A 20,035-nucleotide genomic window follows, 5' to 3' on the forward strand; every position below is an offset into this window, starting at 1 on the left:
ATCGGACACTAATGGCCCAGTGTTATGATGACAACACGCCTCGGGTCGTCCCATGAGATATCGAAAGTAAAAAACAAAGAGAGAATATAAAACTTATTACATACCAGAATATAGTTCCTTTGAATTACAAACTGTCCGCAATTTTTTTTCTAGTTAAATATTAAGTTTATCAGTAAAAAGAAACATAGATATTACCTTATGTAGTTAATATCTATGTTCAAGAAAGTTCAGTTTGTAAGTTATGTTTATGTACTTATTTCATTATTTTTATGATGATATACATCACATATGAAATAAAAAATACATAAGTAACAATTATGTTATTACTGAAACCGTTAATTTAGTTTTATTTTCAAAGTACTAACTAGAACTAATGTAGAATAAGTATCAAGTTTCTATTACTTCTGTTGCATTACCTTTATTTTAACTTGAAAAGGTTTTGGGAGAAACAAATATTCTAACCTAAACATACATCACTTGTAGTAATTGAATTGATGTATGTCATTGGATTTTTTTAAAATGTGACAGCATATGTTTATATTTTACAAATTGAAAAATTATTTAAATACCGTATCATGTACTTATATAGTTTTTTGTTTAATTTAAAACTCATGATAGAAGTAGTAGTACTTAACATTTCTTATGCAGTATAAATTATTTCAACTCAATCCTGTAGTACTGTGATACGAGTGACTAATTGGCTTTTTATTTTTGTGTGCTGCAGTGAAAATTGTACAGTATAACTCCTCAGTGAAATTGTACAGTACACTGTATACAAAACTATACTAACGTTAATGGGGAGAAATGTGAAAAACCAGAGAAAAATATTTTAATGCATTGATTAACTTCATTTTTTCAGTTAATAATGTGTTTCTTACCATATATATTTAATTTGTCAATTTCAATAACAATCACAGCAAATACAATAGTACAGTATACTGTGCAAATCTTGTCAATTCAAATATTTTAAATATGTAGTAAAATAAGATAAGTAATAAAATTAAAATATTTATGCAATTTATTACACTAAAAAACAAAACTGGTAATATTACAAACAGGCTAACAGATTAAAATGTTTAAAAGTATTCAGTTATTTATATGATTATTTTATTCTGACATTTATATGATTATAATGTGTCTTTTAAAATTAATTAATTAAAAACGAGTTATTTAATATGTCTTCATTATTTTTGGTGGTAGTCGAGGAAACAATTACGCTTTTGATTAAAACACAATTGTACTGTGCATTTCTTGCAGTAAAAGTGAGTTTGGAACTTTCCACAACCATCATTTTTATATCTTGTGAGTTCCTTATTTTTATCATGAACAGTCAGATGATCTATGTTGTCAAATTTCATTGCGTTGTTTAGTTGTGATTCGTTAATGCATCTTTTTTTTTTAGTTTTCTAAAAAAAAGAGGAAGTCTCTCTTTAGACCAGTTTTTAAACTCTAATTAATTCCTCTGTTAACAGGAAATGACCAATAACCCTTTTTTGGCACAGAATATTGCTTGCCTGCAATTTTATACTCAATCCATGAGTTACTAACAGCAATGTCAGTTCCATGAAAAAAAGAGATGAAGAGTCCATTTTTTAGTCGAATGTTATTCTGTACAGACTCGCAAATCTGTGAAAAATATTAACACTTCTCGTTGCATCATTATATTCTTTGATTACATATGGTCTTGAAACTGTAATTTTTGCTTTGTTTTTATCCCATCTCTTAACTTTTATCAGGTTCATGTATATTTACAAAATTCGATGCAAGATAACAGCTTTGCTGTCCAATCACCTTGTTAAGATGACGATGACATCTCCATCGCTGCTGACTGTTTCTTCACTGTTTTTTCATTAGTTAAAGGTCTTTCATAAATCTATTGATCCTCGTTGTACACAAACAAATATTTTTGATTTCAAAATTTATGGAAGGTGGAAGTAGAGAAATAGTTGAAAATGTAGAGTGTGTCCTGGTTTCTGTAAACATATTGCAAGTTGCAGAGCAATAGCAGCATCCAAACCAAAATTTTTAACACTGATGTCATTCGGATGACTTGATCTGATATAATACAAAATAATATAGTAGACCGCTTTACCATAAAGGAAAACATTTTTACACCTCTGGGTGTGGACTTTTATGTAATATTCTACACTTCAGTTTTTTCTATGAAAGGAATAATCTATACTTCTACTGATACCGTCCTTTCAACTGATAATTCATATCTTTCTTTGTGGCATCATAAAGCGGATGCAATTTACAGAATGTATACATACTCTGTGTTGTTCATTTCTTGTATGGCCTTTCATTGTCAGAAACTTTGTATTGACCATCGTGATACTACATCAAAATTATTTATCATATTGTTTTTACACAATTAAAAACTGCTTCCCTTGACATTCCAGAATAATGAAATAGACTGATTTTTACTCTTTAATCCTAACATAACCCTTCTTATAGCATGTGTACAGATAGTTATGTGAAGGGCTACTAAAACTTCAATTATGAAAAGCATCACAATTAAATTCTTCATTTTCATTTTCTCTTGCCTAAATATGTATATGTTCAGCTATTAATTCAAACAGTGCGGTTGGTAGATATTTTGTTAAAAATGATAGAGTTGACATAGAAGAATATTCATATACTTCTTCAAATTATGTAGGTTGTTGCTTGTAAATATTTTCTTTTCCCTAGATACAGATTTTCTTTCAGTAATTACATCAAGGAAATCAACTTAAGGGAGGTTTGTGTCGACCATTATTATTACCATCATTATGATAAAAAATGTATTATTATTAAAAAATACATCGATCAAAACATCATTTAACAAAGCATCATACAATAATAAATTAGGACTCGCATGGCTTAGTTTATATCCCTAATAAAACTACCTAAACTTATCTCTGCTCCCTCACCCTAATGAGAATTTAATGAGTATAATTGGTTCATTATGAGAATTTATACTTAAGTATAAATAATAGGATTGAATTTAACGTCAGTACAGTTTATTCTTATCAGGTAGACTTAAGCAACCCACCGGATTGGTCTAGTGGTTAACGGGTCTTCCCAAATCAGCTGATTTGGAAGTCGAGAGTTACAGCGTTCAAGTCCTACTAAAGCCAGATATTTTTACATGGATTTGAATACTAGATTGTGGATACTGGTGTTCTTTGGTGGTTGGGTTTCAATTAACAACACATCTCAGGAATGGTCGAACTGAGAATGTACAAGACTACACTTCATTTACACTCATACATATATCATCCTCATTCATCCTCTGAAGAATTATCTAAAAACGGTAGTTACTGGAGGCTAAACAGGAAAAGAAAGAAAGGTAGACTTAAGCGCCTATTGTGTGTTATCTTGAGATGTATGTGTTTTGTCTTATATGATGGATTTGTTTCACCTTAAAGTATAAATGGGGTTTCAGATTCGATTTCTGTTAGTTTATTATTATTGTTATTGTTATTATATTATATTATTATTATTAGAAGTCGATGTAGTTTCACTACCGATAAACACACTAAAATAACCTCATTTGCGAACATGTTATTATGATCATCAAAAGTATCACTAAAACATTTTTACTTTCACATTCATCACCTGACTCTTTGTTTAACAAAATTTCAATTATTTCACTCTTATTATGTAAATTCTATGATTTGTCCGCATAACGAGAAGTAAATCCTGGGACACAAATGCTATGAATCAGCCATGTTTACTAACAGAGTTCAACAAAACTTACAAAACCTAGTTTTAGAATGCCGGTAACATAAATTTTATTCCTTCTTATTTCCAGCTGTTAGCTGCAACCTATCGATAGTGCAAATAGTTCATTTTAAAGCCAATACAGTGCAGCACGTGCCAGTGAAAGAATTGTATTAGTTCTGTTAACATGATGGTAGTACTCAAACGGTAAAGTTCTGAAACAAGTTTACACAACCGTAGTATGTACAGACAGTTTACTGCAGTTGCACTACACCAGTCCTGAAGGTTAATAGAAATATAAATGCATTTAAAAATTAGCGTACAGTATACTACGCACTTCTAGTATAGTAATGTTAAATAAACGATAATTGTTCACTGAGGAGATTAGCAAATAAGTTTTGATCAAATTTCATTTATAATCAAGTTGCTGTCGATGTAAATCCAAAGACTAACATCTCACAATGTCTTAAACCTGTCTATTTAATTTATATTTGTGATATAGCTATAAGATTGACACATTTGTTATCTTTATATTTGATAGTATTCAAGGAAAACTGATAATGATAATCACAAAGATTTTTTTTTATAAATTCCGAGTTCTTCATACGTGATATGTGTTCTTTATATATAATGTGTGTTAAGAATTTTTTATCGAGTAGAAAGTGAATATCTGATTCTGATAAAATTTTGTTTGGTAAAGTATTAATATACAAGTTTGCTTTGTATTTAGGCAGATGCGTTTGGAATATTTCAAATACAAAGAAAAGAGAAGTTCCTTGATATTCAAAAAGAAAACATAAAAAAATATTAATTAGGATCTCTTGCTCAGTGCAGTTTAGTTAGAGGAATTTTGAAATAAATTCTGTGTATGCTAATTTTACCTTAACTGTCAGTCTGTCAACTTGGCTTATGAATGATATATAGGTATTCTCTTAATAAAAATTCAGGCAAGATAGATCTTTTTTTAATTGTAAATCTGATTTATTTATCTGGATTGGACGAATATGAATTGTAACTGGTAATTAGAATGAAACAGCTATCCATGTATTGAAATTGAAGACTTTTTCAACATAACTGCCTTGTTTTTGATGCACTGATGGATTTACATCAGTTGTTAGAGTTTACAAATTTCAGATGGTGTTGCAATGTGGAAGAAGGTTCCATTTCAGTTTGTGGATGATGACCCTGGTCCAAGCAGCTAAATATGGGAGGGAGGGCATTACCCCAGAGAAATGACATCGATGTTTGTGCTTTTCTTTCTCTTGTTTTTCTGATTGTAGGCTTATGGGCTTTCAAAGAGTACATGTTTAATATTGGTTTACCACAGTTTGTGATGAAATCCTTATGGAGTATTCCTTCAGAAATAGAAGATATCTAAAAAATTCCTAGTTGATGATAAATGTGGTTTTTGATTTTTGGGTTATAGAATTAATCCGGTAATATTGAAGCAAAAGAAATATGACCTATATTTTGCCTGTTGTCATCCAGTTTCTGCTTATCACACCTCAATTTTTGTAATTTTAACAGCATGTCATATTGTTTCTCATGCGTATACTTCCTGAGAAATTAATGGTGGTTTTTGAGGACTGTGTTTTCCTCACTATGTTCACAGATGTTCAGCATTCTAGATAATTTGCAGTTAATTATTTTTCTCACAGTTAGCCTGAATAACCGTGTTTTTGTGTTAACATTACCTGTTTGTCAATGTTCGTGCCTATTGTGGAAGTCCTCGGTCAGGCCTGCATTCCTACAGTTAATTTTTAATTTTTAATATACTTTACTTTTTATGTTTTTATTATTTTCTCAGTGTATGTTCTACTGTCTCTTCAGTCAGAACAGATTACTTTAATTTTATAACTTTCTGGATATGCAGCAAACATAAGTTGACCTTGGACATTCCCATATTCATACTCATTTGCAATATGCTGCATTGTTACAAATGAATTATAATTAATATCTGCCTTAAATTACAGTATGAATTTGTTATAATTTTATTTGTAATAATTCTTAAATTTTTTTTAAACAGAAATTAACACAAGTCTAAAATTATGAAAGAGATAAATAAAAAATCACAATAGAAATTCTAACCCAGTTCATTGTTAGATGATGTATCAAAGTAAATAATTTATTTCAGTCTGAATGTATAGTATATTTAAAGGATATTTTTTGGTTTTAACTCTCACCTCCCTCCTAGCCATGTTCTGCTGTGATTTTATTTATTTTTTTTTATTTTTTAGATTATATTGTCTATTTTTATTTTTTGTTTAAAAGTTACTATAATTTGCATTAAAGTTTTACTGTACTTTGGTATCAATTTTTCCCTTAAAATCATTCATTCAATCTTGCCAGTTAATGAAAATATAAAGTTCAAGAAGTGGAGAATTAAAAGTGCATATTTTAGCGGTGATTACACTGTTCTGATATTGTGTATCTACCTATGTGAATAAGTTTAATTTGCAATTTTTTTGCTATTTGTAAATGTTTTTCATATTAAAGATATTGCCTACTCCTTAAGAAAAGGATATTAGTAGCATTTTGAAGAAGTCAATCATTTTTGTAGACACTAGGAAAAGGAACTGGTTTATACTCAGAAACTATTTTGATAAAAGTGTGCTACCTAAACTTTGGTAGCAGTGGAGGATATCTTCTTTCACTGCATATAGTTTATAATTGAACATAAAAAAATAAAAATATCTAGATTTCCTTTTGTCAAACTCATTCAACACATGTTCATTAGTTACAGATTTAAATTAAGTTGTAGCTAACTTGTAAGCAAAATGATTCAAGACTGTCTTTGTTGTATAATTTATTCCTAGATGTTTGAAAGTTTTGGATTTACACACAAGGGATATCAGAATTCACATTCTATGATAAATTGCTATAGAATAAAAACAACAAATTATTTGTTGTATATGTAAGTTATAATTTCATCAAATAATATGTAATAAATGTCTTTGATGAAATACTGTCACATTAAGTGCTGTTACCGCATTTCTGTAGGAAACATTATAAGATGTAATAAAATCATTAATTTATTCAAAAATGTTTCTTTTTTATAATTTAGTTTAGCAGCTCTAAGTTGATTATAGTATGTTGGAAAAAATTGAATGTCTCCAAACTGCTATCATGTAATAGGCCTTCATTTTTATATAATCACAGTTTGTTTCGCATGAAAAGATGTCTAGTAGAAATAAAATAATTTATTGTTATGTAAAAGGTATATGATTTTTAAGTTAATCATTGGTTGTTCAAATTTGAATTAATTTTAGCAACTTCAAACAGTCTTATCTTTTAAAAATCTTGTAGATTCGTGTTTAGGATACCAGTGCTTTATTAACATTGTAATTAGTAGGTTTTAAAACTTTACCAAATCATTCATAATTCATATACCAAACAATTATCTTAAGTTTTATTTACTAGCTAGCTATAAAAATTGGAATTTTTTTCATAATGACTGCTGAGATTATTCCAGGTCGGTTCAGTATTTTACGTTATTACAAAATTACCAAATTATTTAACAAAGCGCTTCTTAAAAATCAATTTTTTAGTAACAGTTTCCACTGTTAGTTTCATCTTATATTTTATAAAGTTAACTATTTTTGTTAACTTTATCATACTCCTCTATTAGCATGCAAATATTAGGTTCAGAAAATAATGTCAAACAAAACTACATAATTATAAATTAGGATTTATTGAATTATATAATTAAGATTTATGCTTCTTTTTGTCTGCTATTAATGTGTCAAGCGCTTATGGTAATGACTGTCAGTCATCTAGTTGGATGAGATCAATCATTATCTTGTACAACTAAAAAAAAAACTGCATATACCCAAATTGGACTGATTACAATACTTCCCCTTCTAGAGCTATAGTTCTGCTGTAGCGCTATCTAGGCAGGAAAGTAAAAGGTTTATCCTGTCTCCATCCCAATCAACAATAATATTTGTTCAGTACTGTTAGTAGTAGATTGGTTGTAAAATATTATTTGCTTGGCATATAAAAAATGTTTTGAAATTGCATTAAAAGAAATAATGCTGTTTATTATAACTGTAATTATACTTTAAAGAAATGTCACCTATTTAGAATTAATTATTGTGGTGGGAAGTTGTACTCAAATGTGTATACTTATTAAATTTGTTCATGTTACATGTCAGGAGTAGAAATATATTTTAAAGCAGATAAATATATAAATATTTTTCTTTCATTATGTATTTATGTGATATAAATGCAATTATGTTTTATATATATGTATGTGTACATATAAAACTAATTGTGGACAGTTGTAATGTTTAGGTTATATTTATTTTTTATTTCAATCAATTCAATAGTATAATAACTAAGTGATTTTGGCTGTGCTGTTATTATTAGTATATTGTATAATTAATCTAAATTATTTATTTATTTATGTTTGTTGCCACTTTGATTTTAATCTACTTTCAAACACTACTTGTATTCTCTAAAAGTTGAATTCCCCCTTTTTTTTTATCAATTTTTCTGTGTTTTAAGATGTACCAGCCACATTTAAAAAATTTTATATACTTATATGTTTTCCATTTTAGCTATTTTTTATTTTGTACTTTTCTTATCTTTTTTTTAAGCAATTTAATATTTTGTAATATTAATGTTATTGGTAATATTAATCTGAAGAATCAGATTGGTCGTAATTAGCCCTTAATATTTACTTTTTCTTCATTTATTTTGTATATAATAATTCTATTTTGTATATAGGCTGCTTATTAAATTATATATTATTCTTATAATAGTATGTATGACTATTAGAAATTTATTTTAAAAATTTCTATGAATAATTGTAAATTATGTGTGTATTTATATATATATATATAAATATATATATAAATGTTGTACATAGTGTGAATGTTGATGTGCTCACATCTTATACTGAGCTGCCGAGTGTTTACACGTTTTCATGTGGTTTCTTAACCATGTGTTTTATTGTATTTATTATTGTGACATGTTGTCACTTATTTAACTTAACATCATTATTTTTTATTGAATAAAAAAAATAATTGTGTATATGTAAGATGAGGAAATAAAGTTGTTTTTCCCTTGCCTTATCAAATGTGTTGTTTATTTCTTGGTATCTTTATCATATCTGCTTATCATTTTCATGATGATGTGCAGATGTGATTTTTATCCCAGTTTTGAATCCCAAGGTTGGGCTCTGTTTTGGTGTCCGAAATCTTTGCTCTTTGTGCGTTTTCGGGTGCGCGATTTTTTAAGTTTGGTATGGCATAGGCTTTTGTATTTTATTGTTATAATATTGACCAAACAGGCACCAAAACACAGCCCCTGCCTTGCCATTCCAAACTGACTCTTTGGGCATGCCAAGACTTGAACGACGCACAGAGAGCAAGGGAAGGCAACAAAACAACCATATATAAATCATAATTGATCAGGATGTTTTTTTGGTCAAATTTTTAACAATGTTATTGATTACTGATAGTTAACTTTAAAATGTTATAATTCATTTGTTCCAGTTTATTTAATAGTATATACAAATGTGTAAGCTCAGTTGTTAAGAACTTGTTTGTTGATATTATTATTTTTGAGTGCCTAGAAAAGATTATAATTTCAGTGAATTTAATATTTTAAACTTACATGAATGATCAGTTATGAATTACCTTGCTGCCATCATTATCTTCTTATTCTTTATGCTATTGGACTTCATTAGAAGGTAACTAGATTATATAAGGAATATAGGAGGCCTGTCCTGTCACTACTTGTTACCTCAACTGTTGGCATAACTTAATAAACATTGTGTCTAAAGAATTGGTTAATGTAAAAGAAAAAAGAAAAGAACTGAACTCTTAAAAGTTAGGGTAGGTTACAACTTGAACAAAGTACCAAGTCCCAGATGGTTTTCATTTCTCTGATAACTGATGAGAAAAATAATTTTTAAATTTTGTCATTTTTAACTTGTCCCAGTTTTATTCATTTAACTTATAATAGCTTGGGTTGCCCTCTGTTCCTGTACATATGATGGCATTTATGTATTTTTGTCTCTATTCCTATATTTAAATGTGATGGTATTTACATATTATTTCTGTATTAATGCTATTTCTTTAAATACAAAAAAAAGTAGTGAAAAAAAAAAACATTTTGCCAAATAATGGCTGTAATGATCATAATTATTACTATACAATATGCAATATTATGATGATTTGGTACTCTTTGCAATTCCCTGGCCTCAAAATGAAAAAAAAAAAAAAAAGATTTAATTATTGTGGTATTTTAACTGTTCCTTTTAAAAGATAATATTCCTTTTTGATGCACATTTTAGAGTGTCAAATTGATTTTAGGATAAGAGCAACCTTTTCAGGAAAAGAAAATTTATAGAGCTTCACAATTGCAATGAGATTTAATATAGTAAAAATTAGTATTTGCTAAACTATAAGATTGCTAGCATACTTGTGACAGAAAGACATTAAGGCTTTATATCTCTTATTCTACAAAATTTCCATATTTACTCCCACATACAACTTTGATTGAAGTTTGTTGTAAAAAAGATGTTTACAAAAAAAAAGTGTCCGAATGTCCATTTTAGTAAATCAATTAAAAGTGATGCAAACTAGCTCATTAACTTCATTTGTTTTATTTTATTGTTAATCATCTATTTAGTAAAATATACTTTAAATAAAATTTGGAGGCGTTAGCCATGATCCTCCACTAAATATTTTGCTATAAAACATTTTTTATCTTGTTCTTCTGGATGCAAGAAAATTACAGATGAAAATGAGCTACTCCTGATACCATTCTTTCAACAAGTCAGATGAGATCTGGAAACTTTTCTGTTATCCATAGTGTACTGCCAGTACATTCAGATTGATGTTTCAAAGTTCTCTAATTTTTCTGAAAACAAACAAAACCTGGATCTTTAGGTGCATTGCTACATAAAATGAAAAGATTATTGTGGTTTCCAATCTATCATCTAATTTTATTAAATTTATTAACAATCTTGTAGATAGCATTTTGAAAATTAAGACAGATCTCATCATTACATATTAATGCATTCTATAGCTTTTGGTAATTATTTTTTTTAAATTCAGATTTTATTACTGTATAAATTCATTTCTATTTAAATCAAACGGCCTGATATTGTAGAGAGATTTCGAATTGGATGGAACTGTTAAATTGTAATATAAAGTAAGACCTGAGAAGGGGATATGGTTTTATCATTAATGAAACGTGACATTTATAGTTTTTTTTAAGTTTTTTTTATAAAGATTTTATATATATATATATAGCCTTTATGAATAGCTTATTATTATTAAACACCGACCTTAAAATGACCTAAAAATTTATTTTTTCTAGTATAATGGATTATATAAAAATGAATATCTTTGTACACATTTAACTTTAGTTTTTAAAAAATGTACCGACTTGTCTGATGTAGTTAGATTTTTACTAAGAAAATTCTCACAATTGTAATCTGTTGCAAGGTTCCATTTAATAATAATATGCATTTATTCTGGATAGAGAGTATAAAAAAAACTACATTACAATAGTTAATTAAACATTTTAAAAAGAATTGCAATAAGTTAGTTGGTTACACTTGATATATGTAAACAAAAACTTAAAAAATTAGATATATCATAAAATTAAGTCCGATTATCATATTTAGAATATTGATTGCAAAACATAAGTGTATCCCTGAAAGCTACACCCGAATTGGGATTACATAAGATTATTTATCCAGACAGGCAAACTACAACAGTTCTTATAGTGAATGTTAAAAAACACAGTGTTCTTTTTCCATTTAAAGCTTCAATGTGGCTTCATATTCACAAACTAAATTTCTTATAAAGATCAAACATCATTTCATTTATATTTAAAAAAAATCCTTTAGATATATTTAAAAACCAGATACTGATGTGTAATTGCTTTTATACATGAGGATGAATGAAATATAAACTGGAATTTTTGTTGTCGCACAGATAATGGAGAGGGGTTTGGCTTCTCAGTGTTGTATGTAGGAACGCGTGGAGGCGATCACTTTTAGAAAACCAGCCCACTACTTTTTTCTAGTCAGTATCACAATGTAAGAGCAATGTACAATGTATCACGAAGTTGAAGAAGAATTTTTTTTGAATCGAATTATGACCAACAAAAAAAGGGAGAAACTGCACCCATTAAAGCCAAAACTCTACTGCCAGCTGGAAAGGTTCTTGCCACAGTATTTTTTTATTTCAAAGTAATTTTGAATGTTGATTTTCTCCATGAACATCGTACAGTGAATTCTGTATACTACTGCCAACTTTTAGACGAAGCAAAACTTGCATATCATCAAAAAGATATCAATTTCCGATGTGAGACATCATTCTGCTTCTTGACAACACTCGGCCTCATACCATGGCTCAAACTCAAGAAAAAATTGCATCCTTATTCTGAACTACATTGGAGCACCCTCCACTCAGTCCAGACATATCGCCCTGCAATTATCATTCGTTTGGCCACTAAAAGAAGCACTTTGAGGACAGAAATTTGAAGATGCTGTTGTTGAAGCGTTCGTGTGCAGCAATTGGTTAACATCACACCCACCTTCATTTTACGATAGTGTGATCAAAAAGCTACCTATCCACTGGGAAAAATGTGTATCCAAAAGAGAAAATTATGTAGAAAAATAATATTGTATTTTTATTATCCTTCAATAAATTATAAAACAAAAATTCCATTTTATATTTGATCACCCTTATATGTTTCAGTTTATTCCATATTGTAGACATTAAATATTATGATTTTGTAAAAGCTTTAAAGGGCCTATTTGATATCTATTAACATTCTTTATCTTGATATATATTAAGTTTTTATTTTATTAGATCAACCAAAGTATAGAATAAATAAAGTAGGATGACTCACCTTATTCCACTATATATGCAGGAGGGCTTTTACGATTTACTTGCATCATCAGCTGCATTATATATTGATGAATTCTTCTCAAATTGCATTACAAACTTTAAAAAATATAATACATATCATGCATTTATTTATTTTATTTAAAATCTAAAACGTTAATTTATTTTGTTTTAAACTTATTCAGTTAAATTAAAAATTAAAACAAAATTGAAAAATATGACATCAAGCTTTGATGTCATATTTTTATATACAAGGTGTGTGAGAAAAGTAATGAGATTGGTAACACTGCGAGCGATCTGTTAACGCTGTGTCTACCGGTTTGTTCATCCCTTCCTCATGCTCAATACGAATTTCAACTCCGTTCAGCCAACACATTATTTTTGACAGCACCATCAGTGAAGTTGTGTTTTTGTTGTGTGTTAAGAAAATGGAGCATTGGAATTTAGAGCAACATTGTGTAATCAAGTTTTGTGTTAAACCCGGGGAATCCATGAATGTGACCTTTGAAAAGTTGAGACAGGCCTATGGGGAACATTGCTTATCAAGAGCACAAGTTTTCCACTAGCACAAATCATTTTTGGAAGGCTGAGAACACGTTGAAGATCAACCTCGCTCAGGAAGACCTTCAACTTCAAAATCTGATGAAAACGTTGAGTGTGTGAGGGTTCTTGTGAGATCAGACCGTCGTTTAACAATAAGGATGATGAGTGAACAATTAAATTTAAACATTCACCGTACATAAAATTTTGACAGATTTGGACATGCGAAAGGTTTGTTTGGTGCCAAAAAACCTCACAACAGAACAGAAGACAATTGAAGAGACATGTGCGTGTATCTTCTTGAGTGGATTGACAATCACCAAGAATTATTAATAGTGTGATCACAGGTGATGAATCCTGGATATTTGAGTACGATCCTGAAATAAAGCGGCAAAGCGAAGAGTGGTATACTCCATCATCTCCTCAACCGAAAAAATGTCAAATGAGCAAATCAAAACCATGCTGATTTGCTTTTTTGACAGTAGGGGTATCGTGTATAAAGAATTTGTTCCTCCAGGACTGTCCAGAACTGTCAACCAAGTGTTTTACAAAAGTGTCCTTGAAAGGCTCAGGAAAAGAGTGATTCGCGTGAGACCAGACATTGCAGACAAGTGGATGCTTCATTATGACAATGCCCTGTGTCACACAGCCATTTCCATCAAGGAATTTTTGACCTCAAAAGCGCATTCCTACAGTTCCTCAACCCCCCTATTCACCTGATTTGAATCCTTGTGACTTTTTCCTTTTCCTGAAATTGAAACATGTCTTAAAAGGATGTCATTTTGGAACTCTGGAGAACATTCAAAAGACTGTGACCGACCAGTTAAAAGCCCTACCAGTTGAAGCCTTCCAGCGTTGCTACCAGAAGTGGGAATGAAGACTCCACCGGTGGTGTATAGCTGCCAAAGGGAACTACTTTGAAGGGGATAATATTGTTGTTTGAAAAAAATAAAAACTTTGGTAAGTAAAAAGTCAGTCTTATTCCTTTTCTCTCACACCTCATATGTAAAACTTTTTACAATTTAATTTTTAATGTTAATTTTAATTTCAATTCATTTTTCATACTTTTAAATTTTGTTTTAATTTTTAATTTAACTGAATAAAAGTTTAAAGTAAAAAAAATAAAAAGATTAAAGGTTTTAAATAAAATAAATAAATGCATGATATGTATTATTATTTTATGAAGTTTGTAATGTAATGTAAGGTAAGATGAATATATAATACAGCTGATGATGCGAGTAAATCACGAAAGCGCTCCTGCATATATAGTGGAATAAGGTAAGTCACCCTACTTTATTATGTACTTTGGTTGATCTAATAAAATAAATATATTTGTGTATAGTACAGAGAAGTATAATTCTTAAAAGAATTGATTTAATAAATAAATGTAAGTTTGTGTGTGTTTTATTATTTGTAAAATATTCTCAATACTGTATGAACAAACAGATAGTGTGTTTGTTAGTCAGACTTGCAAGTCAGAGATAATGCTACTATTTTGCTGAGGTCATTCTTATTTGACCATATCTGCTAGAAGCATTCGCAAAGTTTCAGTCAGATGCACTTACAGTTCTGTTGTTGGCAGTTGTCTTCAATCTATTTAATATTGTGAATTGTGTAATGTGGATGAAAGAGAATTCTGTGAGGCAGTCAAACATTACTTTTTTTGAAAGGTAAACCCGTACAAGAAACTAAACCCAAGATGGATAAATATTATGGTGAGTCATTTACATCGATCAGAACAGTTTACAAGTGATGAATGAGTGTTTAACATACAAAAGCTGAGTATTTTGGAAAAAATCCATGATATGTTGAAGGAGGATAAAGTGTTAGAATTGCATGAGATTAATAAGACAATCGGCATCTCAAATGAATGGTTGCATCACACTACATGCGTGGAAACTGTTTGCAAGAGGGTGCTGAATTTGCCCGTAGTTGATCAAGAGTGTGATCAAGTTTCGAATTGTAATTGTTGATGAAACTTGAGTACATCACTATTGATCTGGAATGAAGGGACAGTCAAAACTATCCCTTATTAAGAATGTAAACTGTTCCCCTAATAGTAAAGGTGATGGTCACTATTTTTTTTTGGGATGTTTGGTGGCATAATTTTCATTGACTGAAGAATAGTAAAATGATCGCATCTTTGCTGGATCTTCTCAAGTGAGGAATAAAGATAAAGCTAACACATTTAATGAAAAAAACAACGCTATTTTTACCAATGCATGATTACAACAGTAAAAATGTTTGAATTGCATTACTAAATTCTACATTCACCAGACTTAACACTTTCAGAATATCATCAGTTTTCATTTATAAAGAAGTGGTTTGCTGGAAAGAAATTTATACAAGATGAGGTTGTTGCTAAACCATTACCTGTTTTGAGTCCTTGGGATAAATTATGTTATAAGGATAAAGCCCTTTAGCATGTTGTGTAGACTTAAAAAAGGAGATTAAGATAAGAGAAAAAAACGTTTTTCATAAATAATTATGTCTTCTGTACTTTAGAATGGACTTATAAAGCACCCCTCGTAAAATATTTAAAATAATAAAAGAGGAAATGTTGCCTCACCTGTGTGTAACATGACTAACAATTTTCTTTTATACAATTATTATAAAACAGCTTAATTAATGTAGGTAGATAGGACCCTTCCATAACTACTAGTTAACTACTGTGTAGTATTGATTTACATGAGCAAAATAGATTGTCTTTAGCAATAACAATGGGCTTGAATAACACAAGTAAAAAAAACTTCCTCAATGTTGCAGTGAGTTTCAGTTTTAGTTTTTATACATGAAATTTTTGTTTTAAATTTTAATTGAAAATATTGCTTAATTTTTTTAAACTATATATATTTTTTCAATACATATTTATCAAACTTATAATTTGCATATTTTTATGTTGTTTCACATTTAACAGTTTTGTTATATATAATAAGAAATTAAGTGAAATGTAATTTGATTTGAATTGTTTTTTGTGTAAAAATATTTTGCTTTTATTGGGTCCCTAAAAACCTGTTGGATTTGAAGAGTTTTCACTCATTTTACGTATATTCAACTTCCAGGGGAAAGATACACAGGCTTCTTCACTTAATGAACATCGGAAATTATTTGTTAAAATCTAAACATAGGAAATGAACTTTTCTGTTGTTCACAATAAAAGAAAATTTCTCCAAATATAAACATAATTGAATGGATCCTATAGGAGTGGTTATGTGCGCTGATCCATTGATAAGAAAAGAATCGTTTAAGCCTTTGCCTGGAAGATAGAAGAAAAACAATGGAGTATTTGGATAATAGCAACAACACATAAATTAATTAAACAAGGGACATGATGATAGTGTTTATTGGTAAAAAGAAATAATTACATGAAATAGTGATACTTCTATGTGAAGATTTTAAAAATAGAAAATCAATGCAGAATTAGAGTATGTGTGTATTTAGATGATTAAAAGGTCCAGCTCTAGTATGATAGCATTTCATCCCCAATTTGGATTTTATACATAGCCCCATTATATAAAACAACATGATCAGTCCATAGGCAGTCACCCTCATCAAACCCCTCGAATACTAATAATATGGGAATTCTAAATGTCTCGTCTACAATAGAGTGTGTAGCTATACCCATGGAACATCATTAAAAAGATCGCTATACCCATTGCTCACTATTTTAACAAAACATTATTGATCAGTGATTTTAAATGGCACAACTCAAATATTTGCAGAAAACAATATTTTTTCCCCTCTAGATAATAAACATGCAGGCTCAGGATATAATATGGAAAACCCTGTTCCATCCCCAAAATTGAATTGTGTGGAAAGTGTAATTAAATTAAAATGTATTTGGCCAGAACTCAAAGTTAAAAAAAATATATATTGAAATTATAATAATAGTCATTGTACAAATTAGTATTACTGAAAAGTTTATAAATTTGAATTATTTTAACTTTTGCAATTTCACATGTGTAAGTTAAGTGTAATTTACATGTAAATCTGTAACATTGATCTTTCTTCAATGCTGAAACTACCATCTTTTTCAGACATTAAGAAACTAATGTTTCGTAATATCTGAAAAAATGACAATTTTAATGATCCATATGATGTCTTAATAAAAATTGATAGTTTTTGGCATGGAAGCAAGAAAAGAATTCAAAGGTTTTTTCATTTAATTTAAACATAAATTAAAATTTTAAGAAATTAGGTTTTATAAATAATTAAAAGAATTCACCACTTTAGATTAAAAAAGTTGTGGATTATTATGTTTATGTTAAAAATATTTGATTAGTATCATCAAATCAGGAATATAACTGTTAGTAGAATGTGGTATGCAGTACTGTTCCATTACATAAGGTTTTAGTGTATATACATTGTTTAATATAAACATTAAAAAATACTGTAGTGAAAAATCTTAATAATAAAAAAGAACAATTAGGTACAACTTTATATAATAGTACATCTGCTTTCATGGAATATATTATGTTTTTTTTTATATTATCTTCCTTTTTTTTAATTTCAGATTTGGGTTTCACTTGATGGGACAGAACAAATGCCGGTAAGTAAAACACACTTTTGTTTGTTAGAATATATTGTATTTTATTATGTATTACATGTAGTAGCTTCAGATAGTTTCTGGAATACTATTTTAAAATGTCAGCTTGCATAATAAACTTTTTGACATATTTTCTCATCTGTAACTTTGTCTTGCTTGATCAGCACAGATCACTGTGTTGCTCATTATTTCTGGAATGTTGTCAACAAAGGATACCTACATGTATTTTCTTCTTCACTATTTGGCCTTCCATAATGAATTCATATCTGACAATAACTGTGAATTAAAAAGAATATTACTTTTCTTTAGCTGTTGTCCAAATAAAATTTCAGTTCCTGAGGAAATTGTGCAGATTTCTAATGGGTTTTTCAAAAAGGATGCAACCCCTTTGTTTGACGCTGTGAATTTATTACAAAAATATTAATGTAAAGTACTTATACAATATTCAAATGACCTTTAATAACTTTACAATAGATGTCTAAAATGATTTCCTGTCATCCCGATGCAGGTTCGTACACGTTTCATAACATTTGCAGTTACTTTTCTTAAGGTTTGCTTAGTAATGTTTGAAATCTTATTTTCAATGTTAACTTACAATTCATCAAGTGTATGAAGATTGTTTTTAAAAAACTACACTTTTTAAATAGTCCTAAAGGAAAAAGTATGCTGGAGTAAGATCTGGCGGTCTACCCTTTTGATATCAAACAGCAAAAAAATTCCTGTTAACATACATATTGTTTCATTAGCAATATGACATGTTCCGTTATCTTGCTGGAACCAACATTCTTGTTTGTGGAAATCTAACTTGACAATAAATTGTTCTGTTAAGATAAACCACACCATCTACAGATACATAAAAAAAATAAAGACCCTATTATATGGCACCAGGTGATTGCACACCAAACACTAATTTTACGTGCATGTAATGGTCGTTATGAAACTCATGAGGATTTTCAGCGCTCCATATTCAGCAGTTTTTGGCTGTTAAAGTAGCCATCCAAGTGAAACCACGCCTCATCACTGAAATAAATATGATTCAAAATTTTAATACTGTTGTCATCAATAATAGAACAAAACCAACGACAGTACTTTAAATATATTTTGTGGTCATTCAGTTCTTGAACAACGATGATGCAATAAATATGCAATTGTAATTTTTTAGTAGTTCTGAAAGCTATAGATAGTGAAAGCCCAGCTTGAGAAGATAACTTTGTGAGAGATTTTCTGGGTGAGCAAGTCAAATGTTGGTTCACATTCTCCAGAATGTGTACTGGTAACAGTGATAGTCAACCTGTGTTTTTCTGATCATGCACACTCACATTCTCACAAAATTTATTAATAAAACACTATATTATCCACCTTTTAGGAACTGAAGAATTAAGAGATTTTATCCTAAATTTGTCTCTCTTTCATTCATTTGTAAGATTTATATGCACAATAAGTCTCAATAATACACACACACATGTTCGTCCTTGGGAAAATGACATAGTTAACACTATAGAGACAAGTTTATATTGGTAGCACTAGTGCATGAGAAGGATATTTCGTATTTAAGATTGCATCCTTTTTGAAACACCCCATTTAGATGACTGAAATTTTCAGTCATCTAAAATCTGATAGCTTTTTCCATAGAAATTTGTTAACTTCACTGATGTCATAAGCATGTTACATAAACACTTGACTGTTGTTATTGTGGAAATGAAACAAGAATATAATGCTGGTATATTGTAGCAACATCAACACTCTGGTAACTTTTTAATAGATAAATCAATCAATAATGTACTATTACATTAATAGATAATGAAATGTGAATTACTTTCACGACTGCTGTTTGTATAACCAACTTAACTAACTATGAATGTCTTTACACAAGTTTTATTAAGTTCATTATAATATAATTGGTTAAGTTATAATTAAAGCTACATTTTTTTTTATTATACATTATTCACATTGCTAACCATGTGTTGCACTGTAGGTTCCTTCCGTCATGAATAAAACCATAACTTTTTGATAAAGAATGTAATGGTAATCTGAATAACTATAATGTAATAATTTTAAAAGAGTAGAAGTGACTTATAGAAATAAGCTCTGAAAATAAAAAAAAAACAGTGGAAATGTAAAATTAATAATGAATTAGAAAATGTGAAAGTTGAGTGTCTTTAGTTTATGACAAAAAAAAAAATTGTATTTCCATATTATTTATAATTTACATTTAAACAATAGCCTCTTTGTTCTCCTGTACACTAACATTACATTCTTAGTTCTATTATTGGAAGCATTTAATTAAAAATAAATAAGGTAAATAAATGTGTATTTTATAATTCAGGGTTCAAATCCTTGTCATATTTTCAAAAGTTACAAAATTCCATCTTTC

At 29.1% G+C, this 20,035-nt stretch overlaps 1 protein-coding gene across 3 annotated transcripts in view; it reads left to right on the forward strand.

Moving 5' to 3' along the window:
• dom (domino helicase) overlaps positions 1-20,035 on the forward strand; it is a 209,334-nt gene that overhangs the window by 121,906 nt on the left and 67,393 nt on the right. For all 3 annotated transcript variants that reach the window (XM_075364173.1, XM_075364174.1, XM_075364175.1), the window contains one exon: positions 17,629-17,664. In XM_075364173.1, coding sequence (XP_075220288.1) covers positions 17,629-17,664 — 36 coding nt within the window. The remainder of the gene's footprint in view (positions 1-17,628; positions 17,665-20,035) is intronic.

This window comes from Lycorma delicatula, chromosome 4 (genome assembly GCF_047948215.1).
Source record: "Lycorma delicatula isolate Av1 chromosome 4, ASM4794821v1, whole genome shotgun sequence".
Taxonomy (NCBI): Eukaryota; Metazoa; Arthropoda; class Insecta; order Hemiptera; family Fulgoridae; genus Lycorma; species Lycorma delicatula.